The sequence below is a fragment of the Oncorhynchus keta genome, chromosome 24, assembly GCF_023373465.1.
Source record: "Oncorhynchus keta strain PuntledgeMale-10-30-2019 chromosome 24, Oket_V2, whole genome shotgun sequence".
Lineage (NCBI taxonomy): Eukaryota > Metazoa > Chordata > Actinopteri > Salmoniformes > Salmonidae > Oncorhynchus > Oncorhynchus keta.
This window is the reverse complement of record NC_068444.1, coordinates 3,738,566-3,759,074: the sequence shown is the minus strand read 5'-3', so window position 1 is coordinate 3,759,074 and position 20,509 is coordinate 3,738,566. Positions and strand designations below refer to the sequence as shown.

The following is a 20,509-nucleotide window of genomic DNA, read 5'->3' as shown; positions in this document are numbered from 1 at the left end:
GACATTCTGTGGAGGCATCTTCCTTTTTTTAATCAATATATTTTGTGACATTTTCCAATTCAAAAACAAAACATCAGAAAACATGGAAGTTGTGATATCAACGGGATGCTTAAAATCACATGATTGTTCTGGAACAGAGTCAATAGACACAAGACAATCACAAATAAAAGCACATTGAAAGATGATACCAGGATCCCAAGTTACAGGAAATGCATGTGAATTTGTATAAATCGTGGAGCAGTCACGTCTGGAAAAATGTCAAATGTATCAACTACATGAGTAACTATTTAATTGACCAAGGCATGTTTCTACAAAGACCAAATCAACTACCACACTCTGTCGTTGGACAGTTCATTTGGAGACGCCGGCAGTGGGCTACTTTTGCTTCTGTGTTTTGAACAGACCTGGGTTCAAGAACTATTCAAAATAATTCTAAATACTTTTGCTGAGCTTGCCTGTTGCATTCAGTAAAAAAATCCCTAAATGTTAAAAAAAAACTTGCCCACCGGGAACTCTTAAAGCAGCCTTAAAGCAAACGCTGAAACTATCTGAAGGATTTGCGAATAGTATTTGAACCCAGGTGTGGTTTTGATTCCATGTTGTACGGTGGCGTCAGGAGTCGGGACCTCAGACCTCTCTCCCCTCCAGTCTTTTAACGACTCCTCTGCCTCCCAGTTTATCGATGAAGACGGAGCTGTCTTTGGCGTCTGACATGTCGTTTACCTGCCACTCAAACTTCAGACCTGTGAAACACACGAGAACACAGCCAGTCAGTCAACTCTTCTTTTTTTGAAAAAGGAATGGGGCAGTCCCAATCCTAAACATATTTTAGTTAGTTTATTGGAGCTGGGGGGAGAGGAGAGTGTGGTGAAATAGGCAGGTTTCTACCCCATGCTGCGGTTCTGGAGGACCTTATAGCATGCTCGACCACCCAAGGTCACTCGTCTACCCTTTCTGTCAGTCATCAGGCTCATGAGCGCGAGAATCCGCTGTTGAAACAATTACAAAGTGGACACCCCGTCTGTGTTTTGGTAAAAAGCTGATGGACGGGCCTGGAGAAATGTAACCACTCTAATTCATAGACAACGCTATGTATGCAAGGACTGACTATCCATGATATATAAATTATAATTTTATCCATGCTATGAGTCTATACAGTATTTTTTTTTACATTTATGTTGTTTACAAACATTGGACTAAAACAATCTTATATTTTGGGTTCTGATGAGGTAAGATCAGGGGCGTGTTCAGGGTGTGGTCCAGGGTGGCCAGTGTCCCCCTGAAGTCTGGCCACCCCCCCCTAGAAATTCAGAGATCTGATAGGTAGTCTCTGAATATATTGATAATTTTGACCAAGACACATTTCGACAGCAAGAGGCAATCTCCCCGGAGAAAGCACCCAAGCTAGCGCAACAGCGCCCCTGTGTCTTAGTATGTGTTGACCTTGTATCTGATGCTGTCCAGACAGGAAGAGTAGGGCATGTCCAGACAGGAAGACTAGGGCATGTCCAGACAGGAAGAGTAGGGCATGTCCAGACAGGAAGACTAGGGCATGTCCAGACAGGAAGACTAGGGCATGTCCAGACAGGAAGACTAGGGCATGTCCAGACAGGAAGACTAGGGCATGTCCAGACAGGAAGACTAGGGCATGTCCAGACAGGAAGACTAGGGCATGTCCAGACAGGAAGAGTAGGGCATGTCCAGACAGGAAGACTAGGGCATGTCCAGACAGGAAGACTAGGGCATGTCCAGACAGGAAGACTAGGGCATGTCCAGACAGGAAGACTAGGGCATGTCCAGACAGGAAGACTAGGGCATGTCCAGACAGGAAGACTAGGGCATGTCCAGACAGGAAGACTAGGGCATGTCCAGACAGGAAGACTAGGGCATGTCCAGACAGGAAGACTAGGGCATGTCCAGACAGGAAGACTAGGGCATGTCCAGACAGGAAGACTAGGGCATGTCCAGACAGGAAGACTAGGGCATGTCCAGACAGGAAAGACTAGGGCATGTCCAGACAGGAAGACTAGGGCATGTCCAGACAGGAAGACTAGGGCATGTCCAGACAGGAAGACTAGGGCATGTCCAGACAGGAAGACTAGGGCATGTCCAGACAGGAAGACTAGGGCATGTCCAGACAGGAAGACTAGGGCATGTCCAGACAGGAAGACTAGGGCATGTCCAGACAGGAAGGGAAGACTAGGGCATGTCCAGACAGGAAGAGTAGGGCATGTCCAGACAGGAAGACTAGGGCATGTCCAGACAGGCATAGGGCATGTCCAGACAGGAAGAGTAGGGCATGTCCAGACAGGAAGACTAGGGCATGTCCAGACAGGAAGAGTAGGGCTCCAGACAGGAAGGCTAGGGCATGTCCAGACAGGAAGACTAGGGCATGTCCAGACAGGAAGACTAGGGCATGTCCAGACAGGAAGACTAGGGCATGTCCAGACAGGAAGACTAGGGCATGTCCAGACAGGAAGAGTAGGGCATTTTTTTTAGAGAGGTGCTGTTTCACTGCTAAGACAGCATCAGATACATGGTCTACACATACTGAGGCAGAGAGGTGCTGTTTCACTGTCCAGACAGCATCAGATACATGGTCTACACACACTGAGGCAGAGAGGTGCTGTTTCACTGTCCAGACAGCATCAGATACATGGTCTACACATACTGAGACAGAGAGGTGCTGTTTCACTGTCCAGACAGCATCAGATACATGGTCTATACATACTGAGGCAGAGAGGTGCTGTTTCACTGTCCAGACAGCATCAGATACATGGTCTACACACACTGAGACAGCATCAGATACATGGTCTACACACACTGAGACAGAGAGGTGCTGTTTCACTGTCCAGACAGCATCAGATACATGGTCTACACATACTGAGACAGCATCAGATACATGGTCTATACACACTGAGACAGAGAGGTGCTGTTTCACTGTCCAGACAGCATCAGATACATGGTCTACACACACTGAGACAGAGAGGTGCTGTTTCACTGTCCAGACAGCATCAGATACATGGTCTACACACTGAGACAGATAGTGCATGTTTCACTGCTAGAGACAGCATCAGATACATGGTCAGACACATACTGAGACAGAGGTGCTGTTTCACTGGAGACAGTATCAGATACATGGTCTACACATACTGAGACAGAGGTGCTGGTTTCACTGTCCAGACAGTATCAGATACATGGTCTACACATACTGAGACAGCATCAGATACATGGTCTACACATACTGAGACAGCATCAGATACATGGTCTACACATACTGAGACAGCATCAGATACATGGTCTACACACTGAGACAGAGAGGTGCTGTTTCACTGTCCAGACAGCATCAGATACATGGTCTACACACACTGAGACACATCAGGTGCATGTTTCACTGTCCAGACAGTATCAGATACATGGTCTACACATACTGAGACAGCATCAGGTGCTGTTTCACTGTCCAGACAGCATCAGATACATGGTCTACACATACTGAGGCAGAGAGGTGCTGTTTCACTGTCCAGACAGCATCAGATACATGGTCTACACACACTGAGACAGAGAGGTGCTGTTTCACTGTCCAGACAGCATCAGATACATGGTCTACACACACTGAGACAGAGAGGTGCTGTTTCACTGTCCAGACAGCATCAGATACATGGTCTACACACACTGAGACAGAGAGGTGCTGTTTCACTGTCCAGACAGCATCAGATACATGGTCTACACACACTGAGACAGAGAGGTGCTGTTTCACTGTCCAGACAGCATCAGATACATGGTCTACACATACTGAGACAGCATCAGATACATGGTCTATACATACTGAGACAGAGAGGTGCTGTTTCACTGTCCAGACAGCATCAGATACATGGTCTATACATACTGAGACAGCATCAGATACATGGTCTATACATACTGAGACAGCATCAGATACATGGTCTATACATACTGAGACAGCATCAGATACATGGTCTATACATACTGAGACAGCATCAGATACATGGTCTATACATACTGAGACAGCATCAGATACATGGTCTATACATACTGAGACAGCATCAGATACATGGTCTACACATACTGAGACAGCATCAGGTGCTGTCTTCACTGAGACAGCATCAGATACATGGTCTATACATACTGAGACAGCATCAGATACATGGTCTACATACTGAGACAGAGAGGTGCTGTTTCACTGTCCAGACAGCATCAGATACATGGTCTACACACACTGAGACAGAGAGGTGCTGTTTCACTGTCCAGCACAGATACATGGTCTACACACACTGAGACAGCATCAGATACATGGTCTACACATACTGAGACAGCATCAGGTGCTGTTTCACTGAGACAGCATCAGATACATGGTCTACACATACTGAGACAGCAGAGGTGCATGTTTCACTGAGACAGCATCAGATACATGGTCTATACATACTGAGACAGCATCAGATACATGGTCTACACATACTGAGACAGAGAGGTGCTGTTTCACTGTCCAGACAGCATCAGATACATGGTCTACACATACTGAGACAGAGAGGTGCTGTTTCACTGTCCAGACAGCATCAGATACATGGTCTACACATACTGAGACAGCATCAGATACATGGTCTACACATACTGAGACAGCATTAGATACATGGTCTACACATACTGAGACAGCATCAGATACATGGTCTACACATACTGAGACAGCATCAGATACATGGTCTATACATACTGAGACAGCATCAGATACATGGTCTACACATACTGAGACAGCATCAGATACATGGTCTATACATACTGAGACAGCATCAGATACATGGTCTATACATACTGAGACAGCATCAGATACATGGTCTACACATACTGAGACAGCATCAGATACATGGTCTATACATACTGAGACAGCATCAGATACATGGTCTATACATACTGAGACAGCATCAGATACATGGTCTACACATACTGAGACAGCATTAGATACATGGTCTACACACATACTGAGACAGCATCAGATACATGGTCTATACATACTGAGACAGCATCAGATACATGGTCTATACATACTGAGACAGCATCAGATACATGGTCTATACATACTGAGACAGCATCAGATACATGGTCTACACATACTGAGACAGCATCAGATACATGGTCTACACACACTGAGACAGCATCAGATACATGGTCTATACATACTGAGACAGCATTAGATACATGGTCTATACATACTGAGACAGCATCAGATACATGGTCTATACATACTGAGACAGCATCAGATACATGGTCTACACACACTGAGACAGCATCAGATACATGGTCTACACATACTGAGACAGCATCAGATACATGGTCTATACATACTGAGACAGCATCAGATACATGGTCTACACATACTGAGACAGCATCAGATACATGGTCTATACACACTGAGACAGAGAGGTGCTGTTTCACTGTCCAGACAGCATCAGATACATGGTCTACACATACTGAGACAGCATCAGATACATGGTCTACACACACTGAGACAGAGAGGTGCTGTTTCACTGTCCAGACAGCATCAGATACATGGTCTACACACACTGAGACAGAGAGGTGCTGTTTCACTGTCCAGACAGATACATGGTCTACACACACTGAGACAGCATCAGATACATGGTCTACACATACTGAGACAGCATCAGATACATGGTCTACACATACTGAGACAGCATCAGATACATGGTCTATACATACTGAGACAGCATCAGATACACGGTCTAAACATACTGAGACAGCATCAGATACATGGTCTACACACACTGAGACAGCATCAGATACATGGTCTATACATACTGAGACAGCATCAGATACATGGTCTACATACTGAGACAGCATCAGATACATGGTCTACACATACTGAGACAGCATCAGATACATGGTCTACACATACTGAGACAGCATCAGATACATGGTCTATACATACTGAGACAGCATCAGATACATGGTCTATACATACTGAGACAGCATCAGATACATGGTCTATACATACTGAGACAGCATCAGATACATGGTCTATACATACTGAGACAGCATCAGATACATGGTCTATACATACTGAGACAGCATCAGATACATGGTCTATACATACTGAGACAGAGAGGTGCTGTTTCACTGTCCAGACAGCATCAGATACATGGTCTATACATACTGAGACAGCATTAGATACATGGTCTATACATACTGAGACAGCATTAGATACATGGTCTATACATACTGAGACAGCATCAGATACATGGTCTATACATACTGAGACAGCATCAGATACATGGTCTATACATACTGAGACAGCATCAGATACATGGTCTACACATACTGAGACAGCATCAGATACATGGTCTACACACACTGAGACAGAGAGGTGCTGTGTGCCACGCTCGGATGCTTTCTCTGGTGAAATAGATTCAGCCTCTCGTGAATTGAATGAAAATTATGAAATACGGATTTAAGTTAGTTCCTTTTTTTAAATTGTCAAATATTTTGGGGAAGCCTGGTTTCCCTTGGCATCTATGAATACACGCTACTTTGTAGACTGAATGTGATTCCACGGACGGTGTGCCACTAGATGTCCCTTTCTATTTAAATGGCAGGTGCACAGTGCACTGTTCAGAGGCTCGACTTATTTTGGAGTAGACGAAGGTTACCTACTTAAAACCTGCTTTCTGAAGTGATTTGTTTGACAATCAGATAAAAACATCATGAGTTGTTTATAGTTCGTGACACAGTCAAAGATAATACAGTAAATTAGGCTAGATGTCCATCAAAATGGCTAGGCTAGATGTCCATCAAAATGGCTAGGCTAGATGTCCATCAAAATGGCTAGGCTAGATGTCCATCAAAATGGCTAGGCTAGATGTCCATCAAAATGGCTAGGCTAGATGTCCATCAAAATGGCTAGGCTAGATGTCCATCAAAATGGCAAGGCTAGATGTCCATCAAAATGGCTAGGCTAGATGTCCATCAAAATGGCTAGGCTAGATGTCCATCAAAATGGCTAGGCTAGATGTCCATCAAAATGGCTAGGCTAGATGTCCATCAAAATGGCTAGGCTAGATGTCCATCAAAATGGCTAGGCTAGATGTCCATCAAAATGGCTAGGCTAGATGTCCATCAAAATGGCTAGGCTAGATGTCCATCAAAATGGCTAGGCTAGATGTCCATCAAAATGGCTAGGCTAGATGTCCATCAAAATGGCTAGGCTAGATGTCCATCAAAATGGCAAGGCTAGATGTCCATCAAAATGGCTAGGCTAGATGTCCATCAAAATGGCAAGGCTAGATGTCCATCAAAATGGCTAGGCTAGATGTCCATCAAAATGGTTGCTAGATGTCCATCAAAATGGCTAGGCTAGATGTCCATCAAAATGGCTAGGCTAGATGTCCATCAAAATGGCTAGACTAGATGTCCATCAAAATGGCTAGGCTAGATGTCCATCAAAATGGCTAGGCTAGATGTCCATCAAAATGTTGCAAGTGTGTGTAAAACTAGGATGTCCTGTTGATGTCCCCTGGCCACCTCATTCACCCTGACCACCTCATTCGCCCTGGCCACCTCATTCACCCTGGCCTGGCCACCTCATTCACCCTGACCACCTCATTCGCCCTGGCCACCTCATTCACCCTGGCCTGGCCACCTCATTCACCCTGACCACCTCATTCACCCTGGCCTGGCCACCTCATTCACCCTGGCCTGGCCACCTCATTCACCCTGACCACCTCATTCACCCTGACCACCTCATTCACCCTGACCACCTCATTCACCCTGACCACCTCATTCACCCTGACCACCTCATTCACCCTGGCCACCTCATTCACCTGCCACCTCATACACCCTGACCACCTCATTCACCCTGACCACCTCATTCACCCAGGCCACCTCATTCACCCTGACCACCTCATTCACCCTGACCACCTCATTCGCCCTCACCTCATTCACCCTGACCACCTCATTCACCCTGACCACCTCATTCACCCTGACCACCTCATTCACCCTGACCACCTCATTCACCCTGACCACCTCATTCACCCTGACCACCTCATTCACCCTGACCACCTCATTCACCCTGACCACCTCATTCACCCTGACCACCTCATTCACCCTGACCACCTCATTCACCCTGGCCACCTCATTCACCCTGACCACCTCATTCACCCTGACCACCTCATTCACCCTGGCCACCTCATTCACCCTGACCACCTCATTCACCCTGACCACCTCATTCACCCTGACCACCTCATTCACCCTGGCCACCTCATTCACCCTGACCACCTCATTCACCCTGACCACCTCATTCACCCTGACCACCTCATTCACCCTGACCACCTCATTCGCCCTGACCACCTCATTCGCCCTGACCACCTCATTCGCCCTGACCACCTCATTCACCCTGGCCACCTCATTCACCCTGGCCACCTCATTCACCCTGCCACCTCATTCACCCTGACCACCTCATTCACCCTGGCCACCTCATTCACCCTGACCACCTCATTCACCCTGACCACCTCATTCACCCTGACCACCTCATTCACCCTGACCACCTCATTCACCCTGACCACCTCATTCACCCTGGCCACCTCATTCACCCTGACCACCTCATTCGCCCTGACCACCTCATTCGCCCTGACCACCTCATTCACCCTGGCCACCTCATTCACCCTGCCACCTCATTCACCCTGACCACCTCATTCACCCTGGCCACCTCATTCACCCTGGCCACCTCATTCGCCCTGACCACCTCATTCGCCCACCCTGACCACCTCATTCGCCCTGACCACCTCATTCGCCCTGACCACCTCATTCGCCCTGACCACCTCATTCGCCCTGACCACCTCATTCGCCCTGACCACCTCATTCACCCTGACCACCTCATTCACCCTGGCCTGGCCACCTCATTCGCCCTGACCACCTCATTCACCCTGGCCACCTCATTCACCCTGGCCACCTCATTCACCCTGACCACCTCATTCACCCTGACCACCTCATTCACCCTGACCACCTCATTCACCCTGACCACCTCATTCACCCTGGCCACCTCATTCACCCTGACCACCTCATTCACCCTGACCACCTCATTCACCCTGACCACCTCATTCACCCTGACCACCTCATTCACCCTGGCCACCTCATTCACCCTGACCACCTCATTCACCCTGGCCTGGCCACCTCATTCACCCTGGCCTGACCACCTCATTCACCCTGACCACCTCATTCACCCTGGCCTGGCCACCTCATTCGCCTTGACCACCTCATTCACCCTGACCACCTCATTCACCCTGGCCACCTCATTCACCCTGACCACCTCATTCACCCTGACCACCTCATTCACCCTGGCCCCCTCATTCACCCTGGCCCCCTCATTCACCCTGGCCCCTCATTCACCCTGGCCACCTCATTCACCCTGGCCACCTCATTCACCCTGGCCACCTCATTCACCCTGACCACCTCATTCACCCTGACCACCTCATTCACCCTGGCCTGGCCACCTCATTCACCCTGGCCTGGCCACCTCATTCACCCTGGCCTGGCCACCTCATTCACCCTGGCCTGGCCACCTCATTCACCCTGACCACCCTCATTCACCCTGGTCACCTCATTCACCCTGGCCACCTCATTCGCCCTGACCACCTCATTCGCCCTGACCACCTCATTCGCCCTGACCACCTCATTCGCCCTGACCACCTCATTCGCCCTGACCACCTCATTCGCCCTGACCACCTCATTCACCCTGACCACCTCATTCACCCTGGCCTGGCCACCTCATTCGCCCTGACCACCTCATTCACCCTGGCCACCTCATTCACCCTGGCCACCTCATTCACCCTGACCACCTCATTCACCCTGACCACCTCATTCACCCTGACCACCTCATTCACCCTGACCACCTCATTCACCCTGACCACCTCATTCACCCTGACCACCTCATTCACCCTGGCCTGGCCACCTCATTCACCCTGGCCTGGCCACCTCATTCACCCTGACCACCTCATTCACCCTGGCCTGGCCACCTCATTCACCCTGACCACCTCATTCACCCTGGCCACCTCATTCACCCTGGCCACCTCATTCACCCTGACCACCTCATTCACCCTGACCACCTCATTCACCCTGACCACCTCATTCACCCTGACCACCTCATTCACCCTGGCCACCTCATTCACCCTGGCCACCTCATTCACCCTGACCACCTCATTCACCCTGGCCACCTCATTCACCCTGGCCACCTCATTCACCCTGACCACCTCATTCACCCTGACCACCTCATTCACCCTGGCCTGGCCACCTCATTCACCCTGGCCTGGCCACCTCATTCACCCTGGCCTGGCCACCTCATTCACCCTGGCCTGGCCACCTCATTCACCCTGGCCTGGCCACCTCATTCACCCTGACCACCTCATTCACCCTGACCACCTCATTCACCCTGGCCACCTCATTCACCCAGGCCACCTCATTCACCCTGGCCACCTCATTCACCTGGCCACCTCATTCACCCTGGCCACCTCATTCACCCTGGCCACCTCATTCACCCTGACCACCTCATTCACCCTGGCCACCTCATTCACCCTGACCACCTCATTCACCCTGACCACCTCATTCACCCTGACCACCTCATTCACCCTGACCACCTCATTCACCCTGACCACCTCATTCACCCTGACCACCTCTTTCACCCTGACCACCTCTTTCACCCTGACCACCTCATTCACCCTGACCACCTCATTCACCCTGGCCACCTCATTCACCCTGGCCACCTCATTCACCCTGGTCACCTCATTCACCCTGACCACCTCATTCACCCTGACCACCCCAATCAACACACCACTGGGTACGACAGTTGAACTCAGCTCATGAGGCATTTCTAAGTAATATTGTTCAGGACTCAATAGGTATGACGGGCGGCAGCGTAGCCTAGTGGTTAGAGCGTTGGACTAGTAACCGAAAGGTTGCAAGTTCAAATCCCTGAGCTGACAAGGTACAAATCTGTCGTTCTGCCCCTGAACAGGCAGTTAACCCACTGTTCCTAGGCCGTCATTGAAAATAAGAATTTGTTCTTAACTGACTTGGCTAGTAAAATAAAGGTAAAAATATTGAAGTAATAGAAGACTTTTGAAAATGAGAGTATCTTTATTGGACAAGCCTGTTTCAGTCCATTTTCTTCCGTCTGGCACCCAATGAACATATCCATCTGATTCTGGAAGGGAGATTTGTATTTATTTTACCTATATTTAACTAGGCAAGTCAGTTAAGAACAAATTCTTATTTTCAATGACGGCCTGGGAACAGTGGGTTAACTGCCTGTTCAGGGGCAGAATGACAGATTTGTACCTTGTCAGTTTGGGGATTTGAACTTGCAACCTTTCGGTTACTAGTCCAACGCTCTAACCACTAGGCTACCCTGCCGCCTCATGAGATGACGTTGAACGTTTTTGAAAGACACCTAAACTCTTACCTTGGAACTTTGCTTTAATGTATTGCTTTGAGCTGGCGTATTTCATCTTCTTTTTGATTGTTGAGTGTTCTGGAGCCCTGCGATTAAAACAGAAGAATACTACGTTTAGAACGTCCTCCCAAACATTCTGTCTTGAGTCAATGAACAAATCCTCTCTCTCACACACACACACACACGTCCTCCATTCAATATGGCCGACATGGTATTGTTATTCATGGCGTACAGTCCATGTAATTTTAACTCTACGGTCCAACCTACCACATGATCTATAGTCCACCTTCCTTGGGGCTGTCAGTCGTACAGGGTTATGGTCCAACCTACCACATGATGAAGACCAGGTCTTCTTTGGGGCGTTCCTTGCTCTCCCAGGAACAGTCGTACAGGGTTATGGTCCAACCTACCACATGATGAAGACCAGGTCTTCTTTGGGGCTGTCCTTGCTCTCCCAGGAACAGTCGTACAGGGTTATGGTCCAACCTACCACATGATGAAGACCAGGTCTTCTTTGGGGCTGTCCTTGCTCTCCCAGGAACAGTCGTACAGGGCATAGCGGCAGTCATCTGTCGGCATCATGTTCACTATCTTCCTGAATACGTCCTCCTCCCCGTTCAGGTCCTTGACCTTAATTGATTGGTAATTGATTAATTGATAACAAATTACATAAAGCTTTTTCCAGATATTCACGTTACTAACCCTAACCCCAATTATAATAGTAAGAAAGTTCGGACATTGCGGTTTCTGCATTTTGATACATTAACATGACACTACATAATTATATGGCAGCCATGTTAGCTCCCAATTACATTACACAGAATGTTCTGAATTGTAACTGTGTTGTAACGTGTAACTGAATGTCTAGGATTAGAACAAGGTAGCAAATACCTGTCATGAATGGATAAAAGGAAGGCATTAAAGGCACTAACATGGCGCCCATTCTACAAGTTGCCCGAACTCTCTGATTGCTTACGGGGGGCGGCAGGTAGCCTGGCGGGTAGGAGCATTAACCCACTGTTCCCTGGGGGGCTGTTAACCCACTGTGCCCTGGGGGGCTGTTAACCCACTGTTCCCTGGGGGGCTGTTAACCCACTGTTCCCTGGGGGGCTGTTAACCCACTGTTCCCTGGGGGGCTGTTAACCCACTGTTCCCTGGGGGGCTGTTAACCCACTGTTCCCTGGGGGGCTGTTAACCCACTGTTCCCTGGGGGGCTGTTAACCCACTGTTCCCTGGGGGGCTGTTAACCCACTGTTCCCTGGGGGCTGTTAACCCACTGTTCCCTGGGGGCTGTTAACCCACTGTTCCCTGGGGGGCTGTTAACCCACTGTTCCCTGGGGGGCTGTTAACCCACTGTTCCCTGGGGGGCTGTTAACCCAGTGGGGAGCGTTAACCTGATGCCTTGAGATGGATGAAATCATACCTTGAAGGCAGAACTCAGTGTGTCAGAGTGAGCAATGAGCTGTCGCCCACTCGTAGCTATGATGTGGGCGTGCCCCAAGGGTCAATACTGGGGCCCCTCCTGTTCAGCCTGTACATTAATGATCTGCCTTCTGTATGTACTGGGTCTGAAGTTCAAATGTATGCAGATGATACAGTGATATATGTGCATGCAAAGAGCAAACAACAAGCTGCACAAGAACTCACTACTGTAATGGTCCAGGTTACAAAGTGGCTCTGTGACTCGTGTTTGCATCTCAATGTGAAAAAACTGTTTGCATGTTCTTCACAAAGAGGGCAACAGATGCTACTGAGCCAGATGTCTATGTGTCAGGGGAGAAGCTCCAGGTGGTATCCGATTTTAAGTACCTTGGCATCATACTTGATTCCAACCTCTCTTTTAAAAAGCATGTGAAAAAGGTAATTCAAATAACTAAATTCAATCTAGCTAATTTCCGATTTATACGAAATTGTTTGACTACAGAGGTAGCAAAACTGTACTTCAAATCTATGATACTCCCCCACTTAACATACTGCTTGACTAGTTGGGCCCAAGCTTGCTGAACAACATTAAAACCTATTCAGTCTGTCTACAAACAGGCTCTCAAAGTGCTTGATAGGAAGCCCAATAGCCATCATCATTGTCACATCCTTAGAAAACATGAGCTCCTGAGTTAGGAAAATCTTGTGCAATACACCGACGCATGTCTTGTATTCAAGATCCTTAATGGCCTGGCTCCTCCCCCTCCACTCAGTAGTTTTGTTCAACTGAAAACCCAAACATATGGCAGCAGATCCACAAGGTCTTCCATGAGAGGTGACTGTATAGTTCCCTTAAGGAAAAGCACCTTTAGTAAATCCGCTTTCTCTGTGAGAGCTTCCCATGTCTGGAATACACTGCCATCAGACACGCATAACTGCACCACATATCACACTTTCACAAAATGCTTGAAGACATGGCTAAAGGTCAATCAGATTTGTGAACATGGTCCCTAGCTGTGTGTTGCCGCTTTCCATGTTGTCTGTAGCTTGTGAGGTATGGAAACACTTTGTTGCTTTTATGAATTTTGTCTTGCTGCTTTTTTTTTGTTCTATGTTGCTCTGTCTGTATGCTATGTCTTGCTTGTCCTATGTTGCTATGTCTATGGTGCTATTGTCTATATTGTAATTGTTTTTAATAACCTGCCCAGGGACTGCGGTTGAAAATTAGCCGGCTGGCTAAAACCGGCACTTTTACTGAAACGTTGATTAATGTGCACTGTCCCTGTAAAAATAAAATAAACTAAACTAAACTAAAACCCACTGTTCCCTGGGGGGCTGTTAACCCACTGTTCCCTGGGGGGCTGTTAACCCACTGTTCCCTGGGGGGCTGTTAACCCACTGTTCCCTGGGGGGCTGTTAACCCACTGTTCCCTGGGGGGCTGTTAACCCACTGTTCCCTGGGGGCTGTTAACCCTGCATTAACCCACTGTTCCCTGGGGGCTGTTAACCCACTGTTCCCTGGGGGCTGTTAACCCACTGTTCCCTGGGGGGCTGTTAACCCACTGTTCCCTGGGGGGCTGTTAACCCACTGTTCCCTGGGGGGCTGTTAACCCACTGTTCCCTGGGGGGCTGTTAACCCACTGTTCCCTGGGGGGCTGTTAACCCACTGTTCCCTGGGGGGCTGTTAACCCACTGTTCCCTGGGGGGCTGTTAACCCACTGTTCCCTGGGGGGCTGTTAACCCACTGTTCCCTGGGGGGCTGTTAACCCACTGTTCCCTGGGCGCTGATGACTTGTATGTCGTTTAAGGCAGCCCCCCTCAGAGGGGTTTCGGGTGGGTCCTTCCTGCATCCCCGGCTACCCCGGTATTCTCTGATTCAGAGGGGTTGGGTTAAATGTGGAAGACACATTTCAGTTGAATGCATTCAGTTGTACAACTGACTAGGTTTCCCTTACCTATATAGTTCACTACTTTTGACCAGAGCTTTATGAGATTTAGGATGCAGCCCATAAATTCTTTCTATGATTCCTCACATCCTACCGCCTTGACCGTCTCAGTAGGCCCCTCCCCTTGGACCTTCTCCAATTAATAATGAGAACGAAGCGAGGAGAGACGATGCATGGAATCAAGGTAATAGGAATTGAGAAAGGGCTTAAAATGCCTAAACACTTGGTCCTCTGGATATCAGTTGGTACAACATGGCGCTTGCAATGTCAGAATAGAGGGATCGATTCCCCCCGGACCATCTATATGTTAAACAAATTATGTGCGTATGACTACGTCACTTTGGATAAAAGTGTCTGCTAAATGTCCTATATTATTAACTGATAATTATATACTATTATTCATGTCACTTCTGACCTTCAGGCATTTGTCCTCGTCTACGATGATACATTTCCCATCGTCACTGATCTTGAAGAGCACCAGCTTCAGCTGCTCCTGTTTGTCCGCCCCCTGGAGGCGAACCCTAATCTTGTCAAACGTGAGAACGACGTCATCGTGGACCGCTATTCCAGAGGCCTGGTCACAAAGGAGAGAAGAAGAATTAGAACAAGAAGAAGAATTCAATGGTCACAAAGGAGAGAAGAACAAGAAGAGCAAGAACAAGAGGAACAAGAAAAAGAAGAATACAATGGTCACAAAGGAGAGAAGAAGAAGAAGAATACAATGGTCACAAAGGATAGAAGAAGAAGAAGAATACAATGGTCACAAAGGAGAGAAGAAGAAGAAGAATACAATGGTCAAAAGGATAGAAGAAGAAGAAGAATACAATGGTCAAAAAGGATAGAAGAAGAAGAAGAATACAATGGTCAAAAAGGATAGAAGAAGAAGAAGAATACAATGGTCACAAAGGATAGAAGAAGAAGAAGAATACAATGGTCAAAAAGGAGAGAAGAAGAAGAATACAACCTTATGGAGACAGTTGTACTAAGCTCCTTGGAAATATATAGTCTTGAAGAATCAATTAGAATATAAAAGTACATTGAAATGACCATTGCTTGAACAGCAGGAAATCTTATTTCCAAATTAGGACCGTGTAACCTTACAGATGTATTTATATGCAGGGATTGACCTTAAAGGGTTGTCCGGGGCAACTGAACTCAGCAGTCGGGCAAGTGAGCCTGCTCTGTGGTTGCCCAATTGGGCGGGTGAAATACATTCCTGAAAACATCCAAACTGCAAAGAATTCCATCAGCCTAAATGGGATCTTTGTGCTTCCTAACCATTTACAGTGAGTGATCGACTGACAAGTTGGGGAATTTCTGTGTGTAATTAGCTAGTGACCATAATCTATGGAACACCAAGAAATACTCCTGACTATTGATGGGAAATTCAGCTCTTTTTACTGACTGATCTTTGACTCACTGTGTTCATTTGAGTCAGTAAACCCAGACCCAATGGGATTGAGAACCGGGCTCTTCGCTGGCCATGGCAGAACACTGACATTCCTTACTTGCAGGAAATAATAATAATAATAATAATATACTAATAATAATATAATAATAATAATATAATAATAATAATATAATAATAATATAATAATAATAATATAATAATAATATAATAATAATAATAATATATGCCATTTAGCAGACGCTTTTATCCAAAGCGACTTACAGTCATGTGTGCATACATTCTACGTATGGGTGGTCCCGGGATCGAACCCACTACCCTGGCGTTACAAGCGCCATGCTCTACCAACTGAGCTACAGAAGGACCACTCACAGAACGAGCAGTATGGCTGGTGGCATTGTCATGCTGGAGGGTCATGTCAGGATAAGCCTGCAGGAAGGAAACCACATGAGGGAGGAGGATGTCTTCCCTGTAATGCACAGCGTTGAGATTGCCTGCAATGACAACAAGCTCAGTCCGATGAAGCTGTGACACACCGGCCCAGACCATGACGCATCCTCCACCCCCAAATCGAGTACAGGCCTCAGTGTAACGCTCATTCCTTCGACGATTAATGCAAATCCGACCATCACTCCTAGTGAGGACCTGCCTTACTACAGGCCTACAAGCCCTCAGTCCAGCCTCTCTCAGCCTATTGCAGACAGTCTGAGCACTGATGGAGGGATTGTGTGTTCCTGGTGTAACTCAGGCAGTTGTTGTTGCCATCCTGTACCTGTCCCACAGGTGTGATGTTCAGATGTACCGATCCTGTGCAGGTGTTGTTACACATGGTCTGCCACTGTGGGGACAATCAGCTGTCCGTCCTGTCTCCCTGTAGCGCTGTCTTAGGCATCTCAACATATGGGCATTGCAATTAATTGCCCTGGCCACATCTGCAGTCTTCATGCCTCCTTGCAGCATGCCTAAGGCACGTTCACGCAGATGAGCAGGGACTCTGGGCATCTTTCTTTTGGTGTTTTTCAGAGTCAGTAGAAAGGCCTCTTTAGTGTCCTAAGTTTTCAAAACTGTGACCTTAATTGCCTACCGTCTGTAAGCTGTTAGTGTCTTAACGACCGTTCCACAGGTGCATGTTCATTAATTGTTTATGGTTCATTGAACAAGCATTAGAAACAGTGTTTAAACCCTTTACAATGAAGATCTGTGAAGTTATTTGGATTTTTACAAATTATCTTTGAAAGACAGGGTCCTGAAAAAGGGACGTTTCTTTTTTTTGCTGAGACTACAACACAAGCCAGTGTTGTAGTCGAGTCACTAAACCTTGTGTCTGAGTCTAGTCCCAAATCTCCTGTGCTCGAATCCGAGTCGAGTCACGAGTCCTTACGGCTGAAATCTGAGTTGAGTCCAAATCCTGGTCACCAATGGTCAAGTCACGAGTCAAGTCCCTATGAAGTCCAAGTGCTCAAGTCTGAGTCACTGGGTCTGAGTTTAAACAAAATATCCCACATTAATATTGGTTTTATGTGCACAAACCAAAAACTAATGATTCCGTTTTTTTCTTGTTGATATATTTTGTATTTTGGTTAGTGCTGTTTTTTTGTTCGCATGTATTACTTGTTGCTCGTCTGTTGTTAGATTTCACCTCTCTTGATTTGGCCAGGATTTGGTAGAAGAAATCTGCCCGGCAACAATGTCCTCCCGCTTGCAATTTTCCACCCAAGGCTATAAATTCCTATCTGGCGGGCGTGCAGAGTTTGCCATTCAAGAAGTGATTTGAATCTCTGGTGGGTAGCCTGAACTCATAGCCGGTTATCTAGTCATGAGTTAGTTTGAAAAGACAAGGGTGATTTCTCGAAAATCGGCAGTCAGAGGCTGCAAGCAATAAATGCCACTCCCTGAAATCCCTAAATCGCCTCACCCACTCGAAGAAGTGTTGATCACTATGTACAGCGGCACCTTTTAAAATACCACAGAAGAAGAAGAAGCCGAAAAGCCTCAACAGGGATGTTATCAGTGTTCCCATGCACCAACTAGTTGTCAAACCTGTCTTTAATACTTGATAAGTAGCCAGTAACTTCTGGAAAAGAAAAATGTTACACCAAGACCAGTTTAATTGTTTGATATTTATCTTCATATATTGGTTAGTGGAATTTCTAAATTCCAATATGTTTTATAGCCAAAATCAGATTCACACTCTCTCCAGTTCATTAATGAGGTGTAAGTTCATTAATTATGCATGAAGTAGATCGAGACCAGTCTTAAAAGCCAGGTAAACAATCTGTGTGAATACAGGCCCCGATCTGTGTGAATACAGGCCCTGATCTTTCACAGTGACTTTCTTAGTCTCTCTCTTGGCATACATAGTTTCCTTGTGAGTGTTCTAGGCCTCTGTCGGCCACATTCCTAGAGACAGGAGGAACAAGTCAGAACTAGTCGTAGAACCGCCAAAACACTCAGGAGGGAGCTGGTTGTATAACTAATGTCACCCTATTCCCTACATCGTGCACTACTTTAGACCAGGGCACATAGAACCCTATTCCCTACATCGTGCACTACTTTAGACCAGGGCACATAGAACCCTATTCCCTACATCGTGCACTATTTTAGACCAGGGCACATAGAACCCTATTCCCTACATCGTGCACTACTTTAGACCAGGGCACATAGAACCCTATTCCCTACATCGTGCACTACTTTAGACCAGGGCACATAGAACCCTATTCCCTACATCGTGCACTACTTTAGACCAGGGCACATAGAACCCTAGAAGACAAAAGCTGGACGTCGTCAAAAGAGACTAAGATTCAGGACAGAACCCCACTGAGGTGTCAAGTGTCATGCTGTTAGAATTATCAGTGTGGTATCGGTGAATATTGGGCCGGAGAGATATATTTAGATATATTATATATATTTAGATATATTATATATATTATAGATATATTATACATATTATAGATATATTATAGATATATTATATATATTTAGATATATTATATATATTATAGATATATTATACATATTTAGATATATTATACATATTTAGATATATTATACATATTTAGATATATTATAGATATATTATAGATATTTAGATATATTATAGATATTTAGATATATTATAGATATATTATATTTTATTATATTGTATACTGTCCATTTTTATACGTTATTTTAAAACCTATTCTCTCAGTTTCATAACATAAGACATATTTCCTAACCTCTAACCCCACATTATATAGTAACACTGAGAATATGTTGGCTTAGGAAGCGCCATCGATGCAAAAACATCCCAGTACTCACCATTTACACTGCTGTGAAGAAAGTAGACAGGAGAAGGACGACGATAGGTGTATCCAGGAGAAGGACGACGATAGGTGTATCCAGCGCTTCTTCGGTCGGGGGAAAGAAAAAGCAGGTAGAAAAAGTGGGAGGTTGGATTGTAGTGGTACACACCCATCAGCTTCCTGTTTTCTCCTCTGACGGCAAACGTAGCCTGGGGCCAGTTTCCTGTAAAGGTATATTAAAATAGGTAAGAACACTTTTTTCTTTACCTTTATTTAACCAGGCAAGTCAGTTAAGAACAAATTCTTATTTTCAATGAGGGTCTAGGAACAGTGGGTTAACTGCCTGTTCAGGGGGGCAGAACGACAGATTTGTACCTTGTCAGCTCGGGGGTTTGAACTGGCAAACCTTCCGGTTACTAGTCCAACGTTCTAACCACTAGGCTACGCTGCCCCTGAAGAGAAGGCTCTTTGTTGTTGCTCTCTGCAACTCAAATTATAAACACTAACTTATCACAATGCTAATAAAGTCATAAGTTACCTGACTATGTACACTGAACAAAAAAAAACACACAAAAAAATATATATATATAAAAACGCAACATGCAACAATTTCAAAGATTTTATATAAGGAAATCAGTCAATTTAAATTAATTAATTTGGGCCCTAATTTATGGATTCCACATGACTGGGAATTATTATTATTAATATTGGTCACAGATACCTTTAATAAAAAAGTAGGGCTGTGGATCAGAAAACCAGTCAGTATCTGGTGTGGATCAGAAAACCAGTCAGTATCTGGTGTGGATCAGAAAACCAGTCAGTATCTGGTGTGGATCAGAAAACCAGTCAGTATCTGGTGTGGATCAGAAAACCAGTCAATATCTGGTGTGGATCAGAAAACCAGTCAGTATCTGGTGTGGATCAGAAAACCAGTCAGTATCTGGTGTGGATCAGAAAACCAGTCAGTATCTGGTGTGGATCAGAA

General features: G+C 46.2%; 1 protein-coding gene and 1 long non-coding RNA gene across 2 annotated transcripts; both read right to left on the bottom strand.

Annotated features, from left to right (window-relative positions):
* On the bottom strand, positions 1-19,654 carry cfl1l (cofilin 1 (non-muscle), like). The gene is made up of 5 exons (XM_052477528.1): positions 19,541-19,654; positions 15,251-15,409; positions 11,958-12,097; positions 11,477-11,553; positions 1-743 (listed from the first exon to the last, which is right to left on the bottom strand). Exons 1-5 carry the CDS (start codon positions 19,541-19,543, stop codon positions 628-630), a joined length of 495 nt encoding a protein of 164 aa, XP_052333488.1. The 5' UTR covers positions 19,544-19,654; the 3' UTR covers positions 1-627.
* On the bottom strand, positions 8,932-9,479 carry LOC127911311 (uncharacterized). Its single transcript, XR_008077842.1, has 3 exons — positions 9,418-9,479; positions 9,170-9,274; positions 8,932-8,953 (listed from the first exon to the last, which is right to left on the bottom strand). It is a non-coding gene; the product is annotated as an uncharacterized LOC127911311 (long non-coding RNA).
* Positions 19,655-20,509: the final 855 nt, after the last annotated feature.